The sequence below is a fragment of the Chlorocebus sabaeus genome, chromosome 29 (assembly GCF_047675955.1).
Source record: "Chlorocebus sabaeus isolate Y175 chromosome 29, mChlSab1.0.hap1, whole genome shotgun sequence".
In the NCBI taxonomy this organism is placed as follows: Eukaryota; Metazoa; Chordata; class Mammalia; order Primates; family Cercopithecidae; genus Chlorocebus; species Chlorocebus sabaeus.
In genome coordinates, this window is record NC_132932.1 from 17,522,194 (window position 1) to 17,549,506 (window position 27,313).

Sequence of the window (27,313 nt, forward strand, 5' to 3'; positions counted from 1 at the left end):
ACACATTGGCACTCTAGGAAAAATAAAGCACAACAGATGTGACTGTCCCAGGCGCTCTGAACAGACCAGAGTCACACCAATTTGAGATTATTTGATCAAAACCTGTCTCCACTGCCACCATTCCTAAGAGCCCCTTTGGGGGACTCTGGGTCATGATTGCCTTCTTCTTAAATTAAAAAAGGGAAAAGAAAAGAGATAGATCTCTTCCAAGGTCTTTATTATTATTATAATATCATAATCTTCAGTTTTCAAAAATATAAATAGGTGCACGGAACCCTGGTGCCTGCACGGTCCCGGGGGCGGGGGAGGGGAGGGGAGAAGGTTGGGTGGCACCCCCCCCACTGGGCAGGAAGTGCCCCCAGCAGCCCTGCCGAGTTGCCACCTGCTAGGGTGGCAGACCCAGGTGAGAGAGAGGACACTGGAAGAGGGACCCTTGGAGGGAACCCAACACCCAGGCAGTGGAAGGTCCCTCAGATGGCTCTCCCCCGCCGGCTTACCCTCGGCAGGAGGCAGGAACCCGCCCCTCTCCCCCAAGGCTTCTCCCTCATATAGATGGTGCAGCCCTCCCGGCTCCTTCTCATCCAATACATTCAGCTGCAGTTCGGAGTTCTTCATGCTCTCAGGCCTCTGCCCCTTCCAGCTCCTTTGGAGCCCTCCTCCCTCCTCCCTAGCTCTCCCTGGAGGTGAAATAACCAACGATTGCACTGCTCTTGGATAAAGTCAGGAAACAAAAATAATCTTCTTTATTTAACTTAACCCCTCCCCTTCTCCCCCTGTCCCTGCACTGGTCCCTGGAAAGGCACGATGGGAGATTGAAGAAATGTCTCTAAACTCAGTCCACGGGTTATAATAAGTTTGCTTTGCTTTGGCATTCGGCGGACAAATTAGATGCGGTTTTGCTGATTTGGAGGGGTGAGTGGGTGCATACACAATGTGGGATTTATTTTTTTCCTTCTTTAATGGGATTCCTTATTGACAAAAAGCGACAAGAAGAGGACACCATCTGGGTGGGATGCACGTCAGCCTGGCAGGCTCCTGGGCTCAGCGTCCTGGGTGCGTCCTGGAAGCTCTTCTCAGTGGGCCATGCTGGGGCGGCTCCTCCGAGGGTGCCGTGAGCTCCGCTTCTGTAGTCTGCGTTTGTAGGCGGTGGCTAGGGCGAAAGGGAGATGGAAAAATATCAATGGGCCTAGAAAGAAAGTGGGGCGAGCCTAGGTTCTCCCCAGACTATCCTCTCTCCCTTGTGGAAACCAGGGACTCAGCGAGGCGCCTGAGGCTTTATCAGCTTTCCTGATTTTGATTTTTCTTGGACTTTCTCCCTTTTTCTCCTTCATCCTCTCAGTGAAAGTGAGCCCTCTCCTGGGACAAGTACGTGGCCCTTCTAGCGGCAGCGATCAGCTATTTGTGACTGAGCAGCCCCCTGACCTCCCCTCCCTTGCTCAACCCTGTGGACGGTGCAGGGTCCCCAGGAGAGGGGACGGGGGGAAGGCTGTGCTGGCAGAATCTAACCCTGTGCTCAGCGAGGGTGGCCGGGGTGATGCTTACCGTCTGTGCAGGTGATCCGAGGCTCCTCCCAGTGCCCGCTGGGTTGGCACCGGATGGTGGGCACGTGGCGCTGGACAAACCCCTCTGTGCACTGGTACCGCACCAGGGAATTGATCTCATACCGGTCCTTCTTCTGCCCGAAGGTCCTGGCATGCTGCACCACAGGGGGCTCTCCACAGGCCACTGGGGGGCAAACACCCTTTATAAAGGGTCTCATAGGGTCTCCTGGGATGACCTAAACTGGCTGTGACCTGAGGCACTGTGGGGGACACAGCCTCAACACCTGACAGTGAGCCCTGGATGTTTTCATACAGCGCTAGGAATCTAGAAGCTGCTGGCTCTAACATCTGGGTTCCTCAACAACTTAGAACAGCAGGAAGGGGATACAAACGGGGTGGTCTTTAAAGGGAAGAGAAGGTGAAAGGGAGGTAGAAAGGTGTGGAGGGCGAGAGCCAGGCAGACTTAGGCTTCTTGATGAAAACATCCAGTTCAGGGTAAAATGAGACCAAAAGGAGGCCTGGGGGATGCAAGGTGATGAGCAGGGGCAGTGGGGCGCATCCTACCAGCACCTCAATGTCCACAGACTGAAAGCCAAGGGATCGAGGCCTGACAACTATGACTCTGTGATTGATGGCCTTGGGAATCCTAAAGACAGGGAGGCTCCCCACCTCAAGCAGAGTTGCCCTTGTGGGTAACTCTGCTGCTGCTATCCAAGGGACTGTGTGGAGTGTGGAGTGGGGGTCCTGTCTTCTAGCCTGTGACCTTCATGTGCTCGTTGTCCCTGCAAATGGTCCCTGGCAGCAAGCTTGCCCTTGCCATTGGCCCTGGGATGCTGGTGCTAGGAGGGACCCCCAGGTCAGCTCCAATCTGCTTTTTGGACAGGTGAGGAGACACCAGCAGCCAGGAGACAAGGGACTCACCCCAGGCCACACAGCAAGAGCCTCACCTGTAGCTGGAGGTCTTGATCCTATCCCCCCCAGACCCCTCCCAAGCCCCAGCTTACCTGTGCCCTTTTTACACGTGAAGGGGAGGTGGTAATTGCAGGGAACATCATTCCACTCGCCCTTCTCGTGCCAGATCATCACCACACAGTCCTCTCCAGCGGCAAAGAAGTTGTCAGGCTGGTTGGGGCGCCAGTTCTCAAATTGCTGTGGGCGGGAGTGGGGAAGGAGTAAGGACGGGGCAGGACAGTGCGGGTTGGCCTGCTCCGACTGTCTTCCCCATGGAGCCTCTTCATCGTCTCCTTTCTCTTTTAGCCCCAACTTCAGGCTCATCTAATAGCAGCACAAAGGCTGCTGGGAGTCTGGTCAGGGCTGTTCTAGGGGCCATGGAACCCGGTGGCTCCCTAGGGAATCGGTCACACAGCCTGACTCGGGTCCTTCTCAGGAGCTCAGAACCCCCAGGACTCACAGGCCCTGTACATGAGCTGATTCCACTCCTCTTATCCAGAAGGGCCAACCAGGGCTGACCACATTGGGTAGGGATGGATGGTAGGAACATGGCTCTTAAGTCTGGCCTCTGCCCACCAAGAAGTCCTCCCAAGGCTTATCCTTCCAGCCTTGCTTCAGGACAAAGAGAATCACTGGGTGCCTGTACCATTCACTTGGCATCTATGTTGCTTTCTGTCTGTCTCCTTGAGTAGACTCGAGTCCAATGTGGGCAAGAAACCTCTTTAAAGCTTCCGTGTACTCCTCATGGTGGTGGCTATTATTCCTTCATCTCCTTCCTGGCTCCTTCCCTTGCCTCATGCCGTCATTGGCTCAATCTGTCCAGCCCCGGGCTGGGTTCCAGAGGCAGAGATGAAGGAGACAATCCCTGCCCTCAGGGGCTCCCGGTCTAACAGCCAGTCAGTGAGTGTCTGCATGGGGTTTGAATGCATCTCTCTCCAGGGGTCTTTATCCAACGCCCTGTCCTCTGGGTCACCAGCTGTGCCTACAGCAGAACTCACCATGGGGTGTCCATCTGACCAGCGGAAGTCCCCTTCGATGGTCCTGTCGTTCAGGCCGATCCACTGGTAGTCTTGGGCATTGTCTGGGGAAAGGGTGAGGGTGTCAGGCCTCATGCTCGACACGCTGGGGTGTCTAAGAAACTTGAGCTCATGGAGGCAGAGGGGATGGAGGAGGGAAGGAGGTAGGTGGGCTCCTAGGAGCAAGCCACCTGCTTCTCAGGTCCTCACAAGGGGCTCAGCACGTGCACGCTTGGAGTGCACTTTGGGCCACCTCTCTAAGCTGGCATGGACAGGTGACAGCCACAGCTTAGTTTTGGGCTGACTCTGGCTGGCATTGGGTCTGCCCTGGGTGCAGCCAGAGCTACTGGCCCCAAAGACCGCTGTTTTCTCTCTGAGAGCTCAGACCTCCCCCAGGTCCTTGTCCGGCAGTCTCACGAGGCCCAAGTCTGCTGCCTTCTGAAAGGTGAGGCCCTTTGCCTACACCGCCACTCTCCTCTCAGGCTCCAGAGGCCCTGCTGCACTCACTGTTGACAAATTCCTGCTCCTCGGGGGTGACGATGCTGCTCAGGTGTGACTGCTGCTCCCGACACCGGCGCTCAGCATCCACCCAGGTCTCGCGGTCTGGGAAGTGGCGGTAACAGTGGCCCTGGTACTTGGTCCAGCCCTCTTCACATACCTCTTGGTCTGCAACACAGGTCAGGGGCTTGAAGGGAGGGGCAGAGGCCACCAGGGGATGGCAGATGCTGCCAGTCTTATGGCATAGGTTCCTGCGTTCACCCCACCTTCAATGCTGTGCCCTCAAGGGAAGGGAGAGGCACAGCTGGAGGGGGTTCAGGTTGGAAACTGGTCTGGTTCCTGGGAGCCTCTGCACATGCTTCCACTCTGGAAAATACCAGCGGCCCTTTCCTTCCCTGATGCCACGCCCTCCCCCCTCACCCTCTCCCAAGCTTTCCTCCTCTTGATGCCTGCTCTGGTGGGCCAGCAGAGGTCAGCAGGCCAGGTAAAAAGAGGTGGGAAGGTGGGAGGTCTTGAGATTTAAGGCAAGATTTGAGGCTCTGAGGGGCTCCAGGGAGAGAGGGAGTGGAGCTGTGGGGAAGTTCGTGGAGGCAGTGGGAGCTGGTAGCACTAGGGCATGGAGCGGAGCTGGCAGCTTCCTTCCTGCAGAACCTCAGTGGGAACAGAGGAGCAGAAATAAGTCTGCTTGGGGTCCAGAGAAGACTCAGAGCTCTAAGGCTGTTGATCAAAGGTGGCTTTAGTTAAGCACACTGTGCCTGCCTCTTGGGGTGGTCAGATAGCCCACTGAGGGTCTGGGATCCAGGGGCCCTGGCTTTTTATTTTGGGAGTGAATGGGAGGAGGGGAGGAACTTCTCTCCTCACAAACCTAAATTTGTAATGGGTTCTCAGTCTGGAGAAGGGGCTGGCTTGGAGTTCTTGGAGCCTGGGGGATAGGCAGAACCGTGCTGAGTTGGCTCACTCAACTTTGAGAGAGCTCATTCTTAGTGTCTCCTCCCAACCTCGCCTTCAGTGACATCATGTTGACAGCTTTAAACTGGCTCTAGTGGAAGCATTTATACCTCAGGAATTGGCAGATGCTACAATCAGGGCTCCCTTCTCCTCTATGAGAGCTGCTTGTTAAACATCTGCCAGCACAGCATGGGACAGAGTGAATTCCAAGGCCCCCCTTCTTCCTTCTTCCCCTGGGGTCTCCTAGGTGGAGGGCCACGAACCCCTCAGGCTACATGGTGGTCGCCCTGATTGGCTGCCACCACAGTCTGGCTGTCCTGGAATGGAAGGACCAGTACCCGAGCCGAAGGAGTCTTAGGATGAAGGGGCGGATGCTTGGCAAAGTGGGGGAGAGACAGTTGGGACAGTGGAGGGAGAGCAGAGCAGGGGGGTCAGCAGCCTGAGAAGAAAGAGCAGAGCTGTGGGATGGGCCGTGGAGGCCTCTGGTGCCTCAGCTACAAACGCTTTCCCGAAGGGATGAGGCTGCAGTCTGGAAAGAGGTGGAGAGGCCTCAGAGTAGCTCAGCACTCTGAAGAGGCCAGACATATCATCTTAGAGCTGACTTAGGGGGTCAGTTTTTGGCCCCTTCCCTGGCTGAGGGCCGAGCTGGGCAGGCAGCTCTGGGAGGTGGGTATGGGAGGGCAGGGCTGTGCAGGCTGAAGGTTCTTAGGAAACAGAAATAATTCCAGGGAGGCTGGAAGAGGCAGCAGGGACAGAGCCCGTGGAGTGGTGAGGACTCAGGATTGGAATGGGAGAGGAGATGCAGCCCTGCTTAGCTGGGCCCACAGGCCCAGGGCCAAGCTGGGTGGCTCTGTCACCATCTCTCTTCCCCATCAGGGTACAGAGCCCTGTGAGGGTCCTGCCTCATTCCAGCAGAGCACACTTCTCCAGTCTGGGACCAAACGGCTGTTGTCGGCATGGAAGTCTCAGACTCTTCTACTCTGTGGCAAATGTTTTAGTATCATGGGGAGAAAATCCTCGTAGTCTCTGCTTCCATCCCAGCCAAGACCCCATATACCAATTTCTTGGGGTCTTCGGGTGAGGATGGAGGGTGGGAGGCTGCAAGGGAGTAGAAGTGTCCAGGCTTTTTTTACCCAGAAGCCTTAAATTCCTCTACCAGTTTGTAACCTTGGCAGTGCCTCAAAGGAGTATGAAACCCAAAACTACCCCTCCCCACACTGCTTAGGACCAAAGGGAGACTTCCCAGGAGTTTCAGCTGCTTTCTGGAAGTTTCTGGGAATCCAACTTGAGAGTTTATTGAAAAGGGTTTTAAGCCCCTACATACTTCCAGTTCTCTCTGGGCCATTGAGACAAGCATCCAAAGGTCCCATCTCCCCTTTTCTGAGCTGGAAAACCCCCGAGATCCAGGAGGCTGGTGGGGAGACTAGGAAGCACCAAAGGTGAGAGAGCTGAGGGTTCAGTTTGTTCCTGGGAGGCTTCCTGGTGCACAGCTCCTTTTGGTAGAAGTGGTGGCCCTGCCTAGGTGCAGAAATGGAGAGGTTGGCAAGGCCCAAGAGAGATAACTCAGCTTCTTCCCCTTGTAACACAGTTCTGTTCTCTCTGGCCACCCTTTGCCTTGCACAAGGGAGGCAAAAAGGAAGCATAGGCTGGCATGGCATTGCCACGGCAGTTGTCACAATAGTGATGAGAAGAAGGTAACATGCAGCAGTCCTTGCTCATGCATGACTTGAGCATGCTGGTGACATGGGAGATCTCAGGCAGACCAACCACAGCTCTCACCCCAGGAGAAGAGAAAGGCAGCTTGGCCAATGTGGCACAGTGGCTCCCAGAGCCATGAAGGAACCACAGAGCTCCCATGCCCATGACCACACTGAGAAGATCTGTGGCTGTCATCTGGAATGAGAACCAATTACTCCCACCCCATAGCCTCCTTCAAGTCAAGTGCTTAGAATTAGCCCTGTCCTCTGAACCATACACCAACCTCAGTGGTGGCATCAGTAGGTCTGGAAGCCCTGGAAAAAGTCAGATCAGCCAGTGCTCCAGAAAAGGGTTTTCAAGGAGGAGAGCAAGAAAAAGAGTGGGAATCAGTGGGGCAGACTTTTCAGTTGTCCCTGAAATGGCTCTCCAGATGGACCTTGGGGGCCCCAGCCAGGGCCTGGAGCCTATCATTAGGAGGGAAAGGTGAGGGAGGAGGAGTGGGTGCAGCAGTTAGTAACATTAGCTGAAGCCGAGACGGCCCTACCGATCTCACACAGGTCCCCTCCGTAGCTGGGAAGGCATAAGCATGTGAAAGAGTCGATGGCATCCACGCAGGTGGCTCCATTCAGACAAGGGCTTGAGAGGCACTCATCAATGTCTGCAAGAAACCAAGGGCCACCATTAGGACTCCTGCCGGCAACTCCAGCCTCACAAGCACTGTGGCCTCCTTTTGAGTGGCCAGTCCTCCTGCTCTCCAGACCCCTGGGAGGGAACAGGCTGGTTTTCCTAAGAACTGTTGCTGCTGCTGCTGCTGCTGCCATCTTGGAGTGCTGAAGCAAAGATCCAGACAAGGGTTTTCTTGGGCATGTGTGATTCTTGATTGTTAAACTTGGAGCACTGGAGCCAAATTTCCCAGTGGTTTGAAGAGATCTGATATGTCTAAAGCCAAATGCCTTTTGTGACAGTGAACATAGAGTTCCTCCAAGATGCCTTCTCTTGTGAATATTTTGAAAGACCATGGATTCTGAAGTGGTTACGAACATAGTGGTGAGCAAGGAAACTGAAGTCAAGTTCTTGAAGTTTGGTTCGAAGTCTTTCTTTTCCTGGCTTCCTTTGTAGTTATAACCCAGAGAAAGAGGGCAAGGCTGTGTGGGGCTAGAATGAAGGACCTCGAAATGGTCTGAAGAGTGTAGATCCATATGAAAATGGCAGCATGGGATGTTCGCGCGAGACTCATCAGACTTCTAGGGCTGCAGACATCTTCTTTGTCTTCAGTAGATATGATTTTAGAATGTCTTGTGAAAACGAAACCTGAATCTTTCTCTCGGGAGAAGGATGGAAACCCTGTCCAACATTTCCCCATATAATCTCCTTTCAGCTTAAGGCCCCAGATGGTGGCTATCTCCAGGGAGACACAATTTCCAGATGGACTCCATCCTGGCCAGTGGGAGACAAGCGTTTGGAGCTACAGAGGTGGTTAGCAAGTGGCCGCACAACAGCACTGGCACCAGTCTGGGATACAGGCACATCGCCATCCTCTGCCTCTTTTCAGATAGGCTCTTCTTCTCTTCTGTTCTTCTGGTCCTGAGATATCCTTTCTGACCAAACTTCTTTGTGGTACTTGAATTGGTAAGTCATTGGCCATTGCCTCAAATTTTCATGAATTAGTCAAGGTGAGAACTAAATCTCCTCATCTGGTCTTTCTGCAACTTGCTGAGAAACCAGAAGACCTGGGGGATCTCTTCTGCCTTCTTTGTATTTGTACTTCAAAGGTTCCTGCTGTTTTATCCCCCCACTTCATTTCCTCCCCTGGGAACATGACAAATAGTATTATGAAACTCCTCTTGCCAGGAGATCAGTAAAATTCTGCAATGAGTGGGTTTTCCACTGGCTATGGGGCACCATGACATGTTGTTTGAAGATACTGAGCCTCAGTATGTGCAGCTGTGTTCACACAACCTTCCAGATCCAACGACAAGTCTGTAGGTGGGCTCTGCAGGACAGGCAAGCCCTGTGGTGGGAATAGGATCTCAGAGTCCTAAACATGGGCCAGGACTTAGTTCTTGCCTCCCATTAGAGCAGACCAGACCTTAAGGTCAACCTTCTGATGAGATGGTAAAGGCACTTTCCTCTGAGTCCTTACACTGGTATATAGTAGACATCTTCTAGGCCAAAGGCAGATTTGTGCAACAGGTGGCCTGAAAATCCCCAGCTCTCAGGCATCTTGCTCATCCCACAAAGCTCCTAATCTCCAGTTGTCAGGCATCTCTTTCTTCCCACGAAGGCTTTAACTTCATCTCAAGGAGTGCACACCATGGACTAGAACCAACAGTTCCAAGTTGGAACTGTTCCAAGCAAACCCCAAATGCATGGAGGAACAGACTGAAATCCCAGCATGCACTTGGATTCCCAGCATGCCCCAGGATTCCCAGCAGCAGCAGTAGCAGCAATAGGTCAGGCCAGTCGGCAGGGCGGAAGCTGGGGGCGGCTCTCCTGCATGTTCTGTTTTGTCCATTAGCATCATTATGGGAGATGGGAAGCACTGGGCAAGGGGAATTAAGCAAATGTAGGTGCTAAAGCAGTTGTACAGAGCAGGGAACAGGAGTGGCCTCTGGGGAGAAGAGCAAAACATCAACACAGGGGTCTCTGGCAGCCCATGGGAGAAAGGGCGGGAAAGGAGAGATGCCCCAGTGGAGGGGCATCCAGTTGTCCCAGAGGCTGATCGCACAAAACCTGCTCCCAGGCTGCCCGAGTCGGGGTGAGTGGTAGTGTTGCTTTCTTTGTGTTTGACCAGGGCACAAAATCTGAGAAGGCTGCGGGGACTGAAGGAACAAATCCTGGGGCTCAGAATTTTTTTTTCAGGGACCTGGACTTACAGATGAGGAAGGAAAGAAGGGCCACAATCCTGAAAATCAGAAAACCTGTGTTTGCCCTCAGGGTAGTTTGGAGAGGCTGAGTCAGTATCTTCAGCAGTGGGCAGAAGGCCAGGTGTCTGGCGTGGGGCTTTCTTACTAGCTATTTTGGCCTGTGGTGCCTCATCTCCTCTTGCTCTGGCTATAAGAGCCATTCTGGCCCTGCATGGCCCACCTCTTTCCGAGAAGGGCAATTAGGACGTCTCGTCTCGTGGCTTCTGGAACTGGTAGAGGAGTTGGGCTGGGCCCTGCTGTGAACGCAGTGAGGGATCCCAGATAAGGAGCTTGCAAGGGGAGGGAGGGAAGGGCTTTGGGCAATGGGCAGGCTTCACAAAGAAAGAGAGGAAAGGGAGGAAACCAATAACTCTCAAGAACCTCCTGTGAGCCAAGTGCTGACTCACACATGTTCTCCTTCATTATCCTTCCAATGGCCAGGTGGCAAGACATCAGTATGCCATTTACAGGTGAGAAAACGTGAATTCTTTAACATATTTGAGATGTAAAAACAAAACAGAAAAAGAAAGAACAAAAAGAAAACAAGTGAGGTGACTTGCCCAATCTGGGTGTTGGGGAGACAGAGTGGAAGAGATGGAGGAGTCAGGAAATGAGACTGGAAGTTGGCTTCTGCCCCACGTGGAGGGAGAGAGACACTGGGGTCCTGGACTGTCCGCACCTCCTTACCACTGCTGCTACAGCAACCCAGGGCTCACCCATCATCACTGAGCAGGGACTCTGGGGAGCATCAGGATTCTCAGGGTCCTCTTCCCACTACTGTAACCAAAAGGGCTGGTTTGTTCCTGAACAAGGCCCTCCAGCAATATCTCTAACTTGGGAGAGAAAATAACTGAAAACCCCTGATAAAGGCTAGGAGAGTAGAGATAGTTGCAAAGCATCACGTGGTTGTCTGAACTGGAGACTTCAGGCCTCTACCTTGAACAGATCTTGTCCAGCCTTTGCCTAGATCAGAGCCCAGGACCTCCAAGTGAGTGAGAGTTTATTTGCTCATAAAAAATGCTGAATGAAGACCGATGCAGGTGCTTTTACTCAAATACTCAACTAAAAGGGTTGCCACTCATAAAGACTACAATATGAATAGAACTCCTCAAGTTGTTTAGTGCACACTCGTGCAGTTGTATGGGGTGACTCTGGACATAACTTTCCTGGGCAAGGATGGGGGAAACCTCTCAAGAAACACAGATAAAATTTCTCAATTCAATGGATGCTCTGCATGCTGCAAAGACCTGGGATCAGTCAAGATGAACAGACCTGAGTCTGCCTTTCTGGTTGTCTGTTACACAAGTGAGAGAAGGATTAGAAAAGCATATTTATAAGCCCTAATTTGGTTTTAAGATAAAATAATTAAATTAAAAAGTATAGGTCGGGTGCTGTGGCTCACACTTGTAATCCCAGCACTTTGGGAGGCCGAGGTGGGTGGATCACAAGGTCAGGAGTTCAAGACCAGCCTGGCCAACATAGTGAAACCCTGTCTCTACTAAATATTCAAAAAATTAGCCAGGCATGGTGGCGGGTGCCTGTAATCCCAGCTACTCAGGAGGCTGAGGCAGGAGAATCACTTGAACCCTGGAGGCAGAGGTTGCAGTGAGGGGAGATCATGCCACTGCACTCCAGCCTGGGTGACAGTGCAGGACTCTGTCTTAAAAAAAAAAAAAAAAAAAAGACCAGGCGCGGTGGCTCATGCCTGTAATCCCAGCACTTCGGGAGGCTGAGGTGGACGGATCACGAGGTCAGGAGATGGAGACCATCCTGGCTAACACGGTGAAACCCCGTCTCTACTAAAAATCCAAAAAAAAATTAGCCAGGCATGGTGGCGGGTGCCTGTAGTCCCAGCTACTCGGGAGGCTGAGGCAGGAGAATGGCATGAACCTGGGAGGCGGAGCTTGCAATGAGCCGAGATCACGCCACTGTACTCCAGTCTGGGTGACAGAGCGAGACTCCATCTCAAAAAAAAAAAAAAAAGGATTATAATGTATGTTATCATTATTTGTACTATTTCAAATCTTTTGTATTTTAAAGGTTAATCTTGAATATAACTTTAATATCTTGCTTTTTTTTTTTTTTTTTTTTTGAGACAAGGGTCTCACTGTGTCACCCAGGCTGGAGTGCAGTGGCACGACCATGGCTCACTGCAGTCTCGACATCCTGGGCTCAAGTGATCCTCCCACCTTAGCTTCCCAAGTAGCTGGGACAAAAGTTCTGGGATTACAGGTGTGCACCACTGTGCCCAACAATATCCTGCTTCTTAAATCAATTAGTTGCCTATTAAAATCTGCCCAGGAACTTTTTGGTTAAGTCAAGAAGGTATACTTTGTATTTTCACTTGCAACCCTGTATTTTCATTTGCTTTGAAAACATTTCTTTCCCAGGGATAAAGGTTACACTGAAATTCAAACATCTCTCCTAGACGAAGAGAGAGTATAAGGTCATAGATCAGAGCTTCAAACCTAGAAAGTGAAAAATAGCAGTAAGATAGGAAGGAGACTGATTAAGTTTAAGGTCATGTCCTCCTAACAGAGGCAATAAGAGAAGTCCGGACAGCACCAGTGCTGACTAGAAATCGGATGTGAGATCTGGTTAGAACAGTATTTTTCATCCTTGGCTGGCACATTAGAATTACTGGAGTAGTTTTAAAAAATATTCTTATTTAAAGATTTTTAAAAAATACCAGTGCTGAAGTTCCTCTTTAGACCAATTGAATCAGACTGTCTCAGAGGGGGCCCAGGTATGACGCTTTTTAAAAGCACCCCAGGTGATTCTAAGCTGCAGCCAGGATAGAAACCTGAGTCTGAAGCCTAATTCCTATGGCTGCTGTCAGTAATGGAAGTGGGGAAAGACGCTGCTGTTTTGAAGTGGGTCAGAATAGAATAGTCTTGCTTTTAATTGCTAAATAATCTGAGTATTCATTAAATGGATCTTGACTTTTTTTTTTTTTTTTTAAATAGAGATTGGGTTTCACTATGTTGCCCAGGCTGGTCTCAAACTCCTGAGCTCAAGAGATCTGTCCACTTCAGCCTTCCAAAGTTCTCAGATTACAGGTGTGAGCCACCACACCCAACCTAGATCTTAATTTGAAGTCAAAAGTACTGATTGATAAAAGTACTTATCAGTTATCAATCAGTAACTTATAACTTATGAATAACTTATTTATGGAAGACTGACTAAACAAGATGACAGTAATTGTCAATTTTTTTTTTAAGGGCTAAATACAGCTTCTGACCCCCTTGACCAGGTGGAAGTTTTCCTTGAGGATTCAAATATTAGTGCAGGAATCATGCTGCATTTTACTCCCTATGGTTCCCCGAGGATACTGATCCATTTTTTTTTTTTTTTTTTTTTTGAGACGGAGTGTCACTCTGTCACCCAGCCTGGAGTGCAGTGCAACAATCTCAGCTCACTCAACCTCCGCCTCCTGGGTTCAAGAAGTTCTCCTGCCTCAGCCTCCTGAGTAGCTGGGACTACAGGCGTGTACCACCACACCCAGATAATTTTTGTACTTTTAGTAGAGATGGGGTTTCACCATATTGGTCAGGCTGGTTTCGAATTCCTGACCTCAGGCAATCCACCTGCCTTGGCCTCCCAAAGTGCTGGGATTATAGGCATGAGCCATTGCACCTGGCCGATCTGTGGTTTTTTTAACAACCTGTGGTTCCTGGTTCTGGTGCAAGACAATGGTGGGTCACCCGTGGAGACTGGCCACTATCTGCAGTCCTTCTGGAAGCACTTGAACCTTGAGCTAAGTTGAACAGGAGTGACCTGGGACCCCAAGGTACAGTCATGGGAAAAGAGACCCAGGTTTTGTGCTGGTCTGATCCCCACCACTCACTCTTTGGACATGCTAAAGCTTCTCTGAGCCAGCAGAATGAGAGATGGGGAAAGGGAAGCAGTTTTTATTAAATGCCTCTTCTGACCAGATGCTGTACGTGGGTGATCTTCACCCTCACAGCAGCAGTTCTCAGCCCTGGCTGCACATTGGAGTAGCCTGGGAGTTTTAAAAAGCCTCAATGCCAAGGCCACAGAACCACTTCAATCACAGTCTGTGGGGGTATATCTCAAGCATCATAATTTTTCAAAGCTGAGAACCATTACCATCAATCCCTGTTTACAAATGAGGAAAATGAAGGCTGGGCTGTAAGTCTTAAATCTGACCACCTCGGATTCCTCAGCTCCTCCCCAGTCTGGCTCCCCTGAAGTCCAGCTTCAGTTTTTTGAGACCAGCAACTGGTTGTTATGTTCAAGAGGGAGTTTCTTATTTAGCCAAGTGTGTTAAACACGTGAATTAAGGTCTTGATTCTTGATTTGATCCACTTACTCAGTATAGTTAGGCAAATTACTTAACTCCTCTGTGTTCCAGTCTCAAATGGGGGTAGTTACCAAGCTGCTTACAGAGCCGTCTGGGGAGAAATCATGGGAACAAAAGCTCTTTGGAAATATACATGATCACAGAAACACTGTCCTTATAGCAGAACAGTTACGGCCCACTGACGCTTACTTCTACTAATTTCAGGGCTGTCAAGAACATGAGCCTTGCTTTGACTTCTGATGCTAGTGTCAGATTTTTGCCTCAAGTATCAGAATGAGAAGGATTTGCCAAGAGTGGAGTTACCCATCAGGGGTGAGTGATGGTGGGGTGCAGCTACTGTCCCTGGGGTCACTATAGCCCAGTGGAACTGCTGTCCCCTTCTGCAGTAAGCCCGGGACCTTCCCTGGATAACCCACCCTCTCTGTCCTTGGAGCCCACACGTTGGGGAAAGAGTGAATGAATATCTACCCTAATGCTTGTTTATATGTACATATATAGTTACTGCATATGTACCAGGTATACAGCATGTTTATATGATAAATAATAATATATAACGATGTATTAATTTGCATGTATATTAATATATATAGACACAGAATTCTTCTCTGTGTTTGATGTAAAGGCTATCGAAGGATAATTGCCTGACATGAAGTTTACCCGGAAGTGATTGTTTTTTCTCCAGGATTCATTTTTTCAGTTTTGCACATGTCCCAGGGGTGACCTCTTTTATGAAAGGCCGTAGGTCTCTGATTCTTGACTTAGGAGGGAGGCTGGGGATAAGGGCACTGGGGCAGTGGGAGAACTAATGAAAGAATATGAGCTTGGTGGTAACTGGGCATTTCTTTCCTCAAGGGTGGTGATGTTGATGAGATGTCCTCATGACCACGGGCCTCCCGTGTGTCCATGGAGCAACAGGTAGATTCTAACCATCTCCTTCCGGGGTCCACCTCAGATCAGAGGGTCTCCAGGTCTCCACCCATTCCACAGGCTGCTTCACCCATGGCTAAGGACAAACAGGCTCATGGTGGGTGCCTGGGCAGATGTGCTGCTGGGTTCCAGCTGCCCTCCAGTCATGAATCCCTGTGCTGGGTGATTAGCACTGTTTGTGTCATATCCTTCAAGGCAAGAAGGGGACCCAAACCCCATGCAGACCTAAGCATGGAGGCAAGTTGGTGGGGTTCACTCTGCGCGATACAAGACGGTCCCACTCAGAGACTCCTCACAGGAGCGGAGAGGTGTGACCCTCTGTATTTAATACTCACCCCATGCTCAATATTTCTTTGAAGTCTCATCTCCAAAATTCAAGCACATTTTTCATTCTACTCCTACAATAGTCATTGGCTTGATATAAAAATACTTACCAACTTAATTACTTGACTCTTTTCTCCTAAACCTAGACATTCGAGAAAGTTGAGCCATGTCTGTCCTGTGGTTTCTGCCCCTGATATGTCATCATGCAACTCCTTCCCAGCCTGAGAAGCCTGAGCCTCAGTGGACCTTGGTTGCCTCCCCCTGCCTGGGGACCCTTTGGGGGATGAAGGAGTCTGTCCAGCACCTCCGCCCGCACTCTCCACGGCCAGTGAGGGCCTTACCTATGTTACAGTGCTCGCCAGTGTAGCCAGGGGGGCACAGGCATATGACATGACCCTCTGTCTCCTTGCAGGTCCCAGCGCCACAGGGCTCCTCTGCACAGGACCTGGTGGGGGCTGCAACCCCCAGGGGAGAGGTTGAGCATCAAGAACACAGTCACCTGGCTACCATGGCCTCCAAGACCTCAAAGTTGGGGCATGAGGTCCCTGAAGTCCACGAGGCTGGCTTTGGGTCAGCACTTTTCCGGGGCCTGTGTCCCTCCTGGGCACCTGACCCACAGCATCGGGGGGAGCTCTCTAGCTGTGAAAGCACTCTCAGCACAAAGGAAGGTACAAGGGACCCCAGAGCAAAAAAACAAAGGAAAATCAGCTACCAGTGCCCACTGCCCGGCATATGGGGTTACGTCACAGTGAGACAATCATGACAGTACAGGAGCCCCTTTGTACAGGGGTGGGGTTGGGGATGCAGAATCTAAAGCCAGATAGCCAAATGACATTTCATAGTTCCTTACATTGTGCAGGTTTTAACCCTGCACAAAATAAATATTCAGCCACAAACACCATCAACAGATTTACTCTCTCATCTCACACTCACTCCGGGGCAGGGTGCATGAGCAGAATTTCTAGCACTAGCTAAACAGTCATCCTTCTCTCCCTGTGCCAAGTACGGATGGTTGAATTCACATGTAAAAACTCATGGACTGTAACTCTGCTGTAACAATAGCATCACTAATCTTTATAAGTGTGCCCTGTATGCAGAGTGTGATACTAAGTGCTTGCTTTATCTATGTTTCTATTCTGCTTAATCTTCCTTGGTATAGTATTATCCTACTCTTATGTTACAGATGAGGCTCAGAGAGGTGAAGACTATTGCCTGAGGCTGCACAGCTAACCCGTGGTGGAGCTCTTCTTGGAACCTTAAAGCTACGCTGTCTCCTTCTGTGCTACAGTAGCCCACAGTGTGAACTACCCAAGCACATTAAAGGGGGAAAAAATTCCAACAATACCTGCAACAGTTGACTCTGATTCACCTGTCCATTCTGGAGAAGCTGGGATGGAAGCATCTGTTGGGGAGGTGGCTGTTTCGGCTGTGTGAGTCTCTTCTCCTGAGTACAGGAGGCTTGAGGACTCAGTTTCTAGATGCGCCTCTGCAGGGCGCTGGGTCTGCTGGGTCCACTCAGACTCTGGGATGCTGGTGCTGATGACAACGCCCAGCCCCGAGGTATGACCAGACAAGTCTCCGCTGATTTCAGTCCTGTCTCCAGAAGCCATGGGAGTGGCTGAAGGCAAGCCTGGTGCCTCTGTCCCCACATCACCGGTGGTGGTAGATTCTCCACTCACTTCTGGGGCAGCTGACAGCTCGCCTTCTTGAAATGTCAAAGTGCTGCCGCTCACTCCTAGGCCAGAGGATCTCTCGAGGTCAGCTTCATGGAATGCAGAGGTGGTTTCACTCAGATCAGGTGACCCAGAATCTTCTCCACTGGTCTCAGGGGCAGCAGATGCCCCAACTCCAGCCTCAGGATAGGTGGACGTCTCACTGCTAGATTCTGGGACTGATGACACTTCTACTCCAGACCCAGGGAGCACTGGGGTAGCTCCACTAATGTCCCCAGCTGCGGAGGCTTCTCCACTGGACTCAAAAAGCTGGGGCGTGTGTGTCACAGGAGGCCTTTGGCCAAGTTCCTGAGAAACAGTTGGTTCAGTAACACCCTCCACGAACTCAGAAGTGATTAAAGTAACTTCTGGAAGTCCCGAGGCCTCTCCACTGGTGCCCATGGCTGCAGAGGATTCTCCACTTACATCGGTGGTGCTAGCAAAATCCCCACTAAAATATGGGGTACTTGGTGGCTCTCCACTGGGCTCTACCGGCCCGAACTGCAGCCCACTTAGGTCCAGAAATCGAGAATGGTCCCCAGACATGTCTGGTGCTCCAGAATGAGTACCACTGAGTTCAAAAATGCCAGAAGGCCCTTCTCCTGCCTCTTGGGCTGTTGGAGCCTGGGTTACAGATTCCACCAAAGTTCTATCTACAAGAGAGACAGTGGGGAAACCAGATGGAAGTCCACTGCCATAATATGCTCCCGAGGGCAGGCTGCTCCCAGTCTCAGCTCCAGAGGATTCTCCACTGACCTCAGCCATGCCAATTGGTAGGCCACTGAATTCTGGAGTCTGGGATGTAAACCCACTGGAATCGACTGTTCCAGAAAACTGTCCACTGACATCCACCATCCCAGATCTGCCTGACAGATCTGCCTCTCCAGAAGGGAGGCCACTGAGTTCCACAGACCCTAAGCCTTCTTCTTCTTTAAATGTAGTAGGGGTCACTTCAACCAAACTGGTGTCCACAAATGTAATGCCAGAAGATTCACCGCTGCCACTCGTGGCACCAGAAACCAGGTCAGGGACTCCCGATGTTGCCCCACTGAACCCTGGTAACCCTGAAGGCTGCCCACTGAGATCAGGGACCCCGGATGTTTCTCCACTCAGGTCGGTTATGCCAAAGGGTTGACTACTGCCATAAGGAACCCCAGATGCTTCTCCACTAACACCTGGTTGTCCAGAGGACAGCCCACTAAGCTCAGTCACTCCAGATGTTTCCCCACTAGTGTCAGGAAACCCTGATGGCTGCCCACTAACCTCAGAAATCCCAGATGTCCCCCCACTGATGTCAGGAAACCCTGATGGCTGTCCACTGACATCAAAGAGTCCAGGTGTTTCCCCACTGATATCAGGAGACCCAGATGCTTGGCCACTGAGTTCAGTTCCTGAAGGGAGTCCACTAGCTTCCCCACTAATGTCCAGCTCACTGGAGGGCAGCCCAGATATTTCTCCCGCACCGCTGATGCCAATGGTTCCCCTCCCTTCCAGTTCACTTGCAGTGGAGGCTGTGACCACTTCCACCAATGTAGAATCCACTAGGGAAACAGTTGGGAATCCAGATGGAAGTCCACTAAAGTCAGGCAGGCCAGAGGGTGGGCCACTTCCAAGGTCCACCCCAGAATACTCGCCACTAAATCCAGAGGGAAGGCCACTTGTTTCTGGCGCTTGCCCACTTCCTAGAGTTCCAGAAGGCAGTTTGCCCAAGTCCAAGTCTCCAGAAGCTGGACCCACCAAGTCTTCTTTTCCAGAAGGCAACCCACTGAGGTCCTCAGCTCCAGAAGCTGAAGTCTCTAGACCCTCCCTTCCAGAAGGAAGTCCACTGAGGTCAGTCCCTACTCCAGAAGCAGAGGTCTCTAGACCTTCTCCTCCAGAAGGAAGTCCACTGAGGTCCCCGACTCCAGAGGCAGAAATCTCTAGAACTTCTCCTCCTGAAGGAAGTCCACCGATGTCCCCTACTCCAGAGGCAGAAGTCTCTAGAACTTCTCCAGAAGGGAGCCTGCTGAGGTCCTCTACTCCAGAAGCAGAGGTCTCTAGACCTTCTCCTGAAGGAAGTTCACTGACATCCTCTATTCCAGAGGCAGTAGTCTCTAGAACTTCTCCAGAAGGAAGCCCGCTGATGTCCTCCACTCCAGAGGTAGAAGTCTCTAGAACTTCTCCTCCAGAGGGAAGTCCACTGAGATCCTCTACTCCAGAGGTAGAAGTCTCTACAATTTCTCCAGAAGGAAGTCCACTGAGGTCTCCTACTCCAGAGGTAGAAGTCTCTAGAACTTCTCCAGAAGGAAGCCCACTGAGGTCTCCTACTCCAGAGGCAGTAGTCTCTAGAACTTCTCCAGAAGGAAGGCCACTGATGTCCTCTACTCCAGAGGCAGTAGTCTCCAGAACTTCTCCAGAAGGAAGGCCACTGATGTCCTCTACTCCAAAGGCAGTAGTCTCTGGAACTTCTCCAGAAGGAAGCCCACTGATGTCCTCTACTCCAGAGGCAGTAGTCTCCAGAACTGCTCCAGAAGGAAGGCCACTGATGTCCTCTACTCCAGAGGCAGTAGTCTCTAGAACTTCTCCAGAAGGAAGGCCACTGATGTCTTCTACTCCAGAGGCAGTAGTCTCTAGAACTTCTCCAGAAGGAAGCCCACTGATGTCCTCTACTCCAGAGGCAGTAGTCTCTAGAACTTCTCCTGCAGAAGGCAGTCCACTAAGGTCTCCTACTCCAGAGGTAGAAGTCTCTAGAACTTCTCCAGAAGGAAGCCCACTGAGGTCTCCTACTCCAGAGGCAGAAGTCTCTAGAACTTCTCCAGAAGGAAGTCCACTGAGGTCCCCAACTTCAGAGGCAGAGCCCTCTAGGATCTCAGCTCCAGAGGGCAGTTCACCAACTGTAGGAGTGCTGGACCACTCAATTCTCTCTTCATCCCCTGAGGCTAGTCCACTGTCTACAGGCAGGCCTGAGCCCACTGTGGAAGTAAGACCACTGGAGTCAAGGTCTCCAGAAGGCAGTCCACTTGCCCTGTCCCCTGACAGCTGCCCACTGAAGTCAAGGTGTCCTGAAACGTCTCCACTGCCTATGAAGTCACCACTGACATCAGGGGCCCCAGATTCCTCCCCAGAGCCTGGCAGCTCAGTCCAGCTGGGCACCGGGGGTGAAGGTGTATACGGCTCTTCTGAGGCTGATGGCTCCTCTGAGGGGGACGGCTCCTTAGAGGGGAATGGCTCCTCCGAGGGGGACGGCTCCACTGAGGGGAATGGCCTCACTGAGGGGAATGGTTCTTCTGAGGGGGATGGCTCCTCCGAGGGGAATGGCACCTCTGGGGGGGATGGTTCCTTTGAGGCAGTAAGCACTTCAGTTGCAGAAGGGCCTTCTGTGCTTTCCTCTGTTGCTGTGCCAGTGGGAGGCCAAGTAGGAAGGATCCCTGTAGGAAAGAAGGAAGAAAGATGAGGTGTGAGTTTATTAACTCTGCCCCATTTTAAGCTCATACATAGAATCTAAACTCCATTCTTTCCACAGTAAAATTTTTCTCTCAAGAGCTCAGCAACATGTCCAAATGCTTTCTTTCTTTTTTTTTTTTTTTTTTTTTTTGAGGTGGAGTCTCACTCTGTCACCCAGGCTGGAGTGCAGTGGCGCGATCTCGGCTCACTGCAAGCTCCGCCTCCTGGGTTCACGCCATTCTCCTGCCTCAGCCTCCCGAGTAGCTGGGACTACAGGTGCCTGCCACTGTGCCTGGCTGATTTTTTGTATTTTTAATAGAGACGGGGTTTCACCGTGTTAGCCAGGATGGTCTCGATCTCCTGACCTCGTGATCTGCCCGCCTCGGCCTCCCAAAGTGCAGGGATTACAGGTGTGAGCCACCGTGCCCGGCCCGTCCAAATGCTTTCTAATGGAATTGTGTAAAGTGTCTTGGAAATGAAGAAAGGAAGGAAGGAAGGAAAGAAGGAAGGAAGGAAAGGAAGAGGGAAGGAAGGAAGGAAACAGGAGGATAGGGAGAAAGGAAGGAGGGAGGTAGGGAACCGGGAAGCCCTGCCAACTGCCCACAGGGACATGGGCTACACAGGCTGTACTTTGTGTGAGATGCGGGGGCCACCGTCCACACAACCCACTGGATGTGGGGGCCTGGCCACCACTGAAGACCACCAAGGTCATCCTGCAAGTATTTCCACATTACCATCTTATTGATTTGGTCCCATGGTTTTCAAAGCTTGGACTCGCAGCAACAGCACCCTCTGGGAGCTTGATAGAAAAGCAAATTCCTAGACCTCACCCCAGCTCCACTGATTCAGCAACTCTGGGAAGGAGCCCAGCATGCTGTGTTTTAGCAAGCCCTCCCTGTGATGCTGGGACTCTTCAGTGTAAGAACTGTTCATTTTAAGCCATCCTTCTGAGGAAGAAAGGGCCAGGTGGTGCTGTTTGTAAACATACAGTGACTTTTTCCAATTCTGAGAACTCTATTATAGACAATTTGAAAAATAGAGAAATGAAAAAAGGAAACCCCAAAATTCTAACTAATCAAGGCTACCTTCTTTGCTTTAGTTCTTCTTTCCTTTGGCATTTGAAAAATAACCACACTGCATTTTAACCTTGTACGTACTTTGGGGCCTACTTCCCAGGTGGGGCCCCTGAGCACTGAGGGTGCTGGGTCCACTGGGCAGGTTTAGTTTGTTCTTGCTGAGAGGAGAATCTTAGAGGGGGAGGTGGGGCATGAAGAATAGCGGTGGTGCCATGCAAAAAAAAAAAAAAAAAAATTAGCGGGGCAGGACCCAAAAAATATTATTTTTATTTTGATAGGTATATATGTATGTATGTATCTATGTATCTATCTATCTATGAAACACACCAGGATGACCATGTGCAGTCATAATATAACAGTTCTCCCTTAAATAAATTTACATTTCTTTCTTTCTTTCTTTTTTTTTTTTGGAGACAGGGTCTCACTCTGTTGCACAGACTGCAGTGCGGTGGTACCATCTTGGCTCACTGCAACCTCCACCTCCTGGGTTCAAGTGATTCTCATGCCTCTGCCTCCTGAGTAGCTGGGACTACAGGTGCGTGCCACCACACCTGGATAATTTTTGTATTTATAGTAGACAGTGGGTTTTGCCATGTTGGCCAGGCTGGTCTTGAACTCCTGGCCTCAAGTGGTCCTCCCACCTTGGCCTCCCAAAGTGCTGGGATTACAGGTGCAAGCCACCATACTCAGCCCTACATTTCTTTTTTTAAAAGCAAGTCAACTTAAAGAAAAATACATGGAGCAAATGAAAGTGCAGATGATTCCCAGATATGGCTGAAATCAGCAAGGTGGTCAGGAACTGAAGTCTAGAAAACATTTCTAGCAGGCTGCTGGAGCCACTTTCTCACTGGTAACTCCCCACTAGTGGTTGCCAGAGTCCTGTGCAAAGTCATACCCTGATGCCAAAGAGGACTCAGTCATTCTTGTCCTGGTGAGGGCAAGGAAGGCCACAGGCAGGTGTGACTGCTGGGTGAGGCTGCTGGCCAGACTCTCCCCTGCTCTACAGAGGCATCCTAACCTTCTGATATGGAGGGAGGCCAGGCTTTGCATCTCCAATGCCCAGAAGAGGGCCTGACACCACCAGATTGCTCTGGAACCGTGCACAGAATGCTGACGCATGGCTGGATGAGTTAGTGGGGCTTGGATACACTCCTTTTTTCAGATGCACATACCCCCAGGGAAACCGACTCTACCAGGTATACACATATACTACTGTACATTGTTTTAAATCAAGCTTACCCCAACTGGAAGCTGCTAGATATTAACAATGCTCTATGGTAAGGTTCATTTGGGACACACCACATCTATCACCTCCTCTTGGAGATTTACAGTGCGTATTAGCATATTCAAAGCTCTGAGAAGGTCTGCAGTGAGGAAACCTGTTAATGTCTGTAAGCCAGCATTTCCCAAACCTTAGTGGCCACAAAACACTTTATTCAACAAGGTTTAGGGACGCTGCTTTCATCCTGTTAAGTATCATCTGGTTTAATTGTGACAGATGGAGTTCAGGAAGTTCTGGCTGAGGAGGTCTGGCCCAGAAGAGGGACATGGAAGGAGGAGAAAGGCAAGGAGACAGGTCACAGTCAGACTTCCAACAGTAACCCCCTCCCTGGTTCTTTCTCCCACAAGAGAGGGTTGAAGTTAGGGTAAGGGTGTCAGTGAAAGAGGACAAGGTAACTGAGGGCCCTCTGATCAGCACGGTCCTGGGCATTTGGGGGTTCATGCAAGGGAAATAAGGGCCAGAACAGTAAATGTGTATAGAAGCATTTTATGAACAAGGCTGTTTTTGTCACTCTGGGGCAGGCCCTAGAGGCCAGTTGAGGTGGCTAAAGTTGCCCATAGCAGCACACCCAGACAGTGTCAGGGCTGGGGAAACAGCACAAATCCCAGGGAGGGAAACCCCCCACCCCACCAGGCACACTGTAGGCAGACAGGGGCATGCAGCTTCAGGGTGTGCCCCAGAACCCAAACCATACCAACCTGGCAGCGGGGATGTGCCCATTGGGGTGTAGGCTGGTTCCCATTCTGTCTGGTTTTCTGGCTCAGTGGTGAACTCTAGGATGGCAGTAGTCTCCCCTAAGGGTACAGCAGTTGTCTCCTCTTCTACAGGGACAGCAGCCACACCAGGCACCACTTGGGTAGCGATCCAGTCCTCCACACCAGAGGGTGATGTGGGTGTGCCACCCTCTTCTTCTGGAGAAGGAACCGCCAAAACCCCTAAAGGAGACGTGGGTAGTGAGAGTGAGTCCCTCTCTTACCAGTGACCCATCCTTGACTGGCCCTTCTTGAGAGAGCTAGGGGACTCTGAGGTGGGCCAGGCCCCACCACCTAGTTCAGCGGATGGCTGTTTGCCTTCTCGCTTAGTAAGAGCCATCGGCACCAGTGATACACTATCCATACGCACCATCAGCAGTTTAGTTCCGGTGATCTGGGTCATCTCCCCTGCAGAATCGATCATACATGCCAGGCATTGCTATAAAGGCTTATATATATAAAATCACTTTATCTCACAACAGCTTTATGAGAGAGATATGATTATCTCAATTTACAGATGGGGAAACTGAGGCACAGAGTTACATGATTTCCCGAGAGTCAGTGGCTTACAAATGGCAGACCTAGTCTTTGAATTCAAGCATCTGGTGCCAGACTCCATGCTCTCAACCGCTGAACAACGCTGCCAATCTTGGGGACAGGGATTATGTTCCAAGTGTGTCAGGACTAAAAATAGGAGGATGGTGCTTAAATTCCATGAAACCATCTCGGCATTTGAAAGTGTGAAGGTAGGATTCATGGGCTGGGGGTAAGTGTTCTGGCGTGGGGGAACCAGCAGTGGGCATGGTCTGCAGGGAAGCTGAACTGTGCAGGATAATATACCAGGCTGAGTTCACGAGGGTCAGGAGTGGGAGGCTGGGGGTAGCATGGCTGGGAACTTCCTGGGAGGCTAACTGGCTTGGCTTCTGCTTCGCAGAGCAGGGAGACGGGCACTGGGACAAGAGCCTCATCAAAGCCTCTGGGAGAGAATTGAACTTGACTTTGAGAGTCTGGCTGAGTGGGGCTGAATTTCGAATTTTTTTTTTGAGACAGAGTCTTGCTCTGCTGTCCAGGCTGGAGTGCAGCAGAACAATCTCGGCTCACTGTAACCTCCGCCTCCCGGGTTCAGGAGATTCTCCTGCCTCAGCCTCCCCAGTAGCTGGGATTACAGGTGCACACCACCAAGCCCGGCTAATTTTTGCACTTTTTTCAGTAGAGACAGGGTTTCGCCATGTTGACCAGGCTGATCTTGAACTCCCGACCTCAAGTGATCCACCTGCCTCAACCTCCCAAAGTGCTGGGATTACAGGCATGAGCCACTGCTCCTGGCCTTGAATTGGGTTTTAAAAGTGACCCTGGATTTCTGGGAAACTTGGGGACACTCAAGTTTTTTTCCCCTTAAGTTTATTTGAGAATAATTATAGATTCACAGGAAGTTGCAAAGACACTCAGTTTTGATGTAAACTATCTAAAACATGGCACAATAATGTAGATTATTACAATTTACATTCTGGTCCACGCACCCAGACCCTCCATGGACTATGCAGGAACTCATCTAATCAGAGCCCAGCAATTCCTTGGCTGCGGTCTGGCCATGCTTATTATATTGCTTGATGACACCACTCTCAGAAGTCCAATGGGGAGTGATGGTTGAAATGGTAGCATATCCATAGCATGGGTCAACAAAAAACATGAATCATCAGTGCTTAGTGAAGAATAATAGAATAATGTGACTAAACTCATCACAAAAATATTTGCAAGCAGGAGAGAATTTGACAAGGATGTTCAAGTTACAGGTTGTATAAAATAACGCTGTATATTACAGCTTTACATATATATAAGTATACGAAATAAAGCAAACATTTATTGAGCATTTACTGTGTCCCAGGCACTATGCCAAGGGTACCACGTGCACTCAATTAATTCTTGCAGCTCTCTCTGAAGTAGGAACCATTATATCTCCATTTTCACACAGCTATTAAGTAGCAGAACCATAACTCAAATTCAGGTCTGCCTCATTTCTAGTACAGATAAATACCAGCTCAAGCTCTTATTTATCTCTACTTGTCTCTGGGGAACTTTAGAAGGATGACTTTGCCTTGGGGTCAAAGCCTGCGCTGTGCTGGTTTCAGAGCTGGTTCTGCCCCAGAGGGACTGACTTTTTCTTGCTCTGATGGATGGGAAACTGGGTGGTGGCAGGACAGGGTGAACCCAGGTCTCCAGACAAAAGAGGCTGCTGGAGCCGAGGCGAGGCTGCATACCTCGGAAGCAGAAGGCATGGTGCCGGGACAGTGGGTCCGGAAGGCCCGTCTGGTTAGGGTAGAGGTAGACCGTTCTCACGCCTGGTTTGTCCCCACCGCAGGCAGGCCTTGGGGTGACGATGGGGTAGCGGAGGCTGCCATCGGCCAGCCAGCCAGCATAGCATTTGTCCAGGCCGCGGCTCCAGGCAGCGTAGAGCTGGCCCGTGGTGGCCAGCGTGGCATTGTGAGAGTCACAGAACTCCAGTGCTTCCTGGAAGGTGAACTGCTCAAGACGTGTGGCGAAGAACACCTCCCCTGGGGGCAGAGACAAGTGGTAGGATATGACCCCCCACACTCAGGCCAGGTCAATCCCTGCCCACCCAGGACAGAGCTCCTCCAACCCTCCTTACCAGGGCTAAGACTCAGCCCAGCTCCATCATCCCTTCTTTGACCACTCTCCCTTAGATTTTCTGGGACCCTGGGAAATAGGTGACCAACGCTCTGGTTTGTACTGGACTGGGCTATCCTGGGACAGAGGACTTTCAGTGCCAAAAAAGTCAAAATTCCAGTCAAACTGGACTGAGTTGTTTCCACAACAACTTTTCCTCCTTCCCTCTTTTCTGGATTCTCCAGTCACACTTAGGCATCCCCTTCCTTGGCTAAGCAAGGCGGCTCACTTGGGCCCCCTCCAATCCCTGTGCACCCCTATACCACTGCACTTATCACTGTGACTGCTGTGGACCTGCCCACCCCACACCCTGGGAACTCATCCAGAGTAGGGCTGGGTCCCAGCACCTAGCAATGCACCTGGTACCTATCCGGTTCAGGGCTAGGAGAGCTTACACTTACTGAACACCTACTTGTGCCAAGAACTTTTCATACATATCTCATTTAATACTCAAAAAAACCTCTGATGTACATATAAATCAGTCCCATTTTTATAGATGAAGGAGCTGAGGCTTAGAGAGGTTAAGTGACTTGCCCAGGATCTTGAAACAAGTGAGTGGCAATGCCAAGATCTTTCTGGAATACCAGCATTTCCAAAATTGCATTCAGTGGAAATTTGGTAATTTTCATGGAAATGGAAAGAAATGAAATAAAACAAAATAAAGGTCTGTGGTTAAAAATTGGGCAATGCTGAGTTAAAGAAAGTTAAGGAAGTTTTTCTTTTTCTTTCTTTTTAAATAAGTAGAGACAGGGTTTGGCCAATTGCCCAGGCCAGTCGCAAACTCCTGGGCTAGAGCAATCTACCCACACTGAGGCACCTCTGCCTCCCAAAGTGCTAGGATTACAGGTGTGAGCCACGGCGCCCAACCTAAAGAGGTTTTTTTGTTTTTGTTTTTGTTTTTACTGCAGGACTTCTCAGTGCCTTTGATTTGTGCCCAGGCACTAGGAATCTCCAAGAAGGAGTTGGTGTATATAGCATTTATTTATAATAAACTGAGATTTACCCACAGACCTCACTGCTTTTTAAAGGGACGGATGCTCCCCTGCAATGCCGGAGGAGACCACAGGAAACATTCAGTAGGAGAGCTGGGGCTGGATCTGAGGGAGGGCCTGGGGGCCTTCCTTTTCAGCAGGACCCTTTCCCACCTGGAAAGTTGGGTGGGATCAGGGGTGGGTGGGTGTGTGGTAACCCCCTCTCTTCTTTGTATCACCCTGTCAGCCCCCTGCCCACCCCCCTGCTCATCTAGGGCC

The 27,313-nt window shown here is 50.7% G+C and overlaps 1 protein-coding gene across 1 annotated transcript in view; it reads right to left on the reverse strand.

Annotated features, from left to right (window-relative positions):
* Positions 1–200: 200 nt before the first annotated feature.
* Positions 201–27,313, reverse strand: part of ACAN (aggrecan) — a 72,003-nt gene continuing 44,890 nt past the window's right edge. Inside the window, exons 10-20 of the mRNA XM_073013036.1 lie at positions 25,637–25,930; positions 23,325–23,561; positions 18,169–20,252; positions 16,479–18,108; positions 15,475–15,588; positions 7,197–7,310; positions 4,016–4,174; positions 3,491–3,573; positions 2,546–2,690; positions 1,543–1,725; positions 201–1,150 (exon numbers count right to left, since the gene is read on the reverse strand). Of these exons, the coding sequence (XP_072869137.1) occupies positions 1,074–1,150; positions 1,543–1,725; positions 2,546–2,690; positions 3,491–3,573; positions 4,016–4,174; positions 7,197–7,310; positions 15,475–15,588; positions 16,479–18,108; positions 18,169–20,252; positions 23,325–23,561; positions 25,637–25,930 (5,120 nt within the window). The 3' untranslated portion in view covers positions 201–1,073. The remainder of the gene's footprint in view (positions 1,151–1,542; positions 1,726–2,545; positions 2,691–3,490; positions 3,574–4,015; positions 4,175–7,196; positions 7,311–15,474; positions 15,589–16,478; positions 18,109–18,168; positions 20,253–23,324; positions 23,562–25,636; positions 25,931–27,313) is intronic.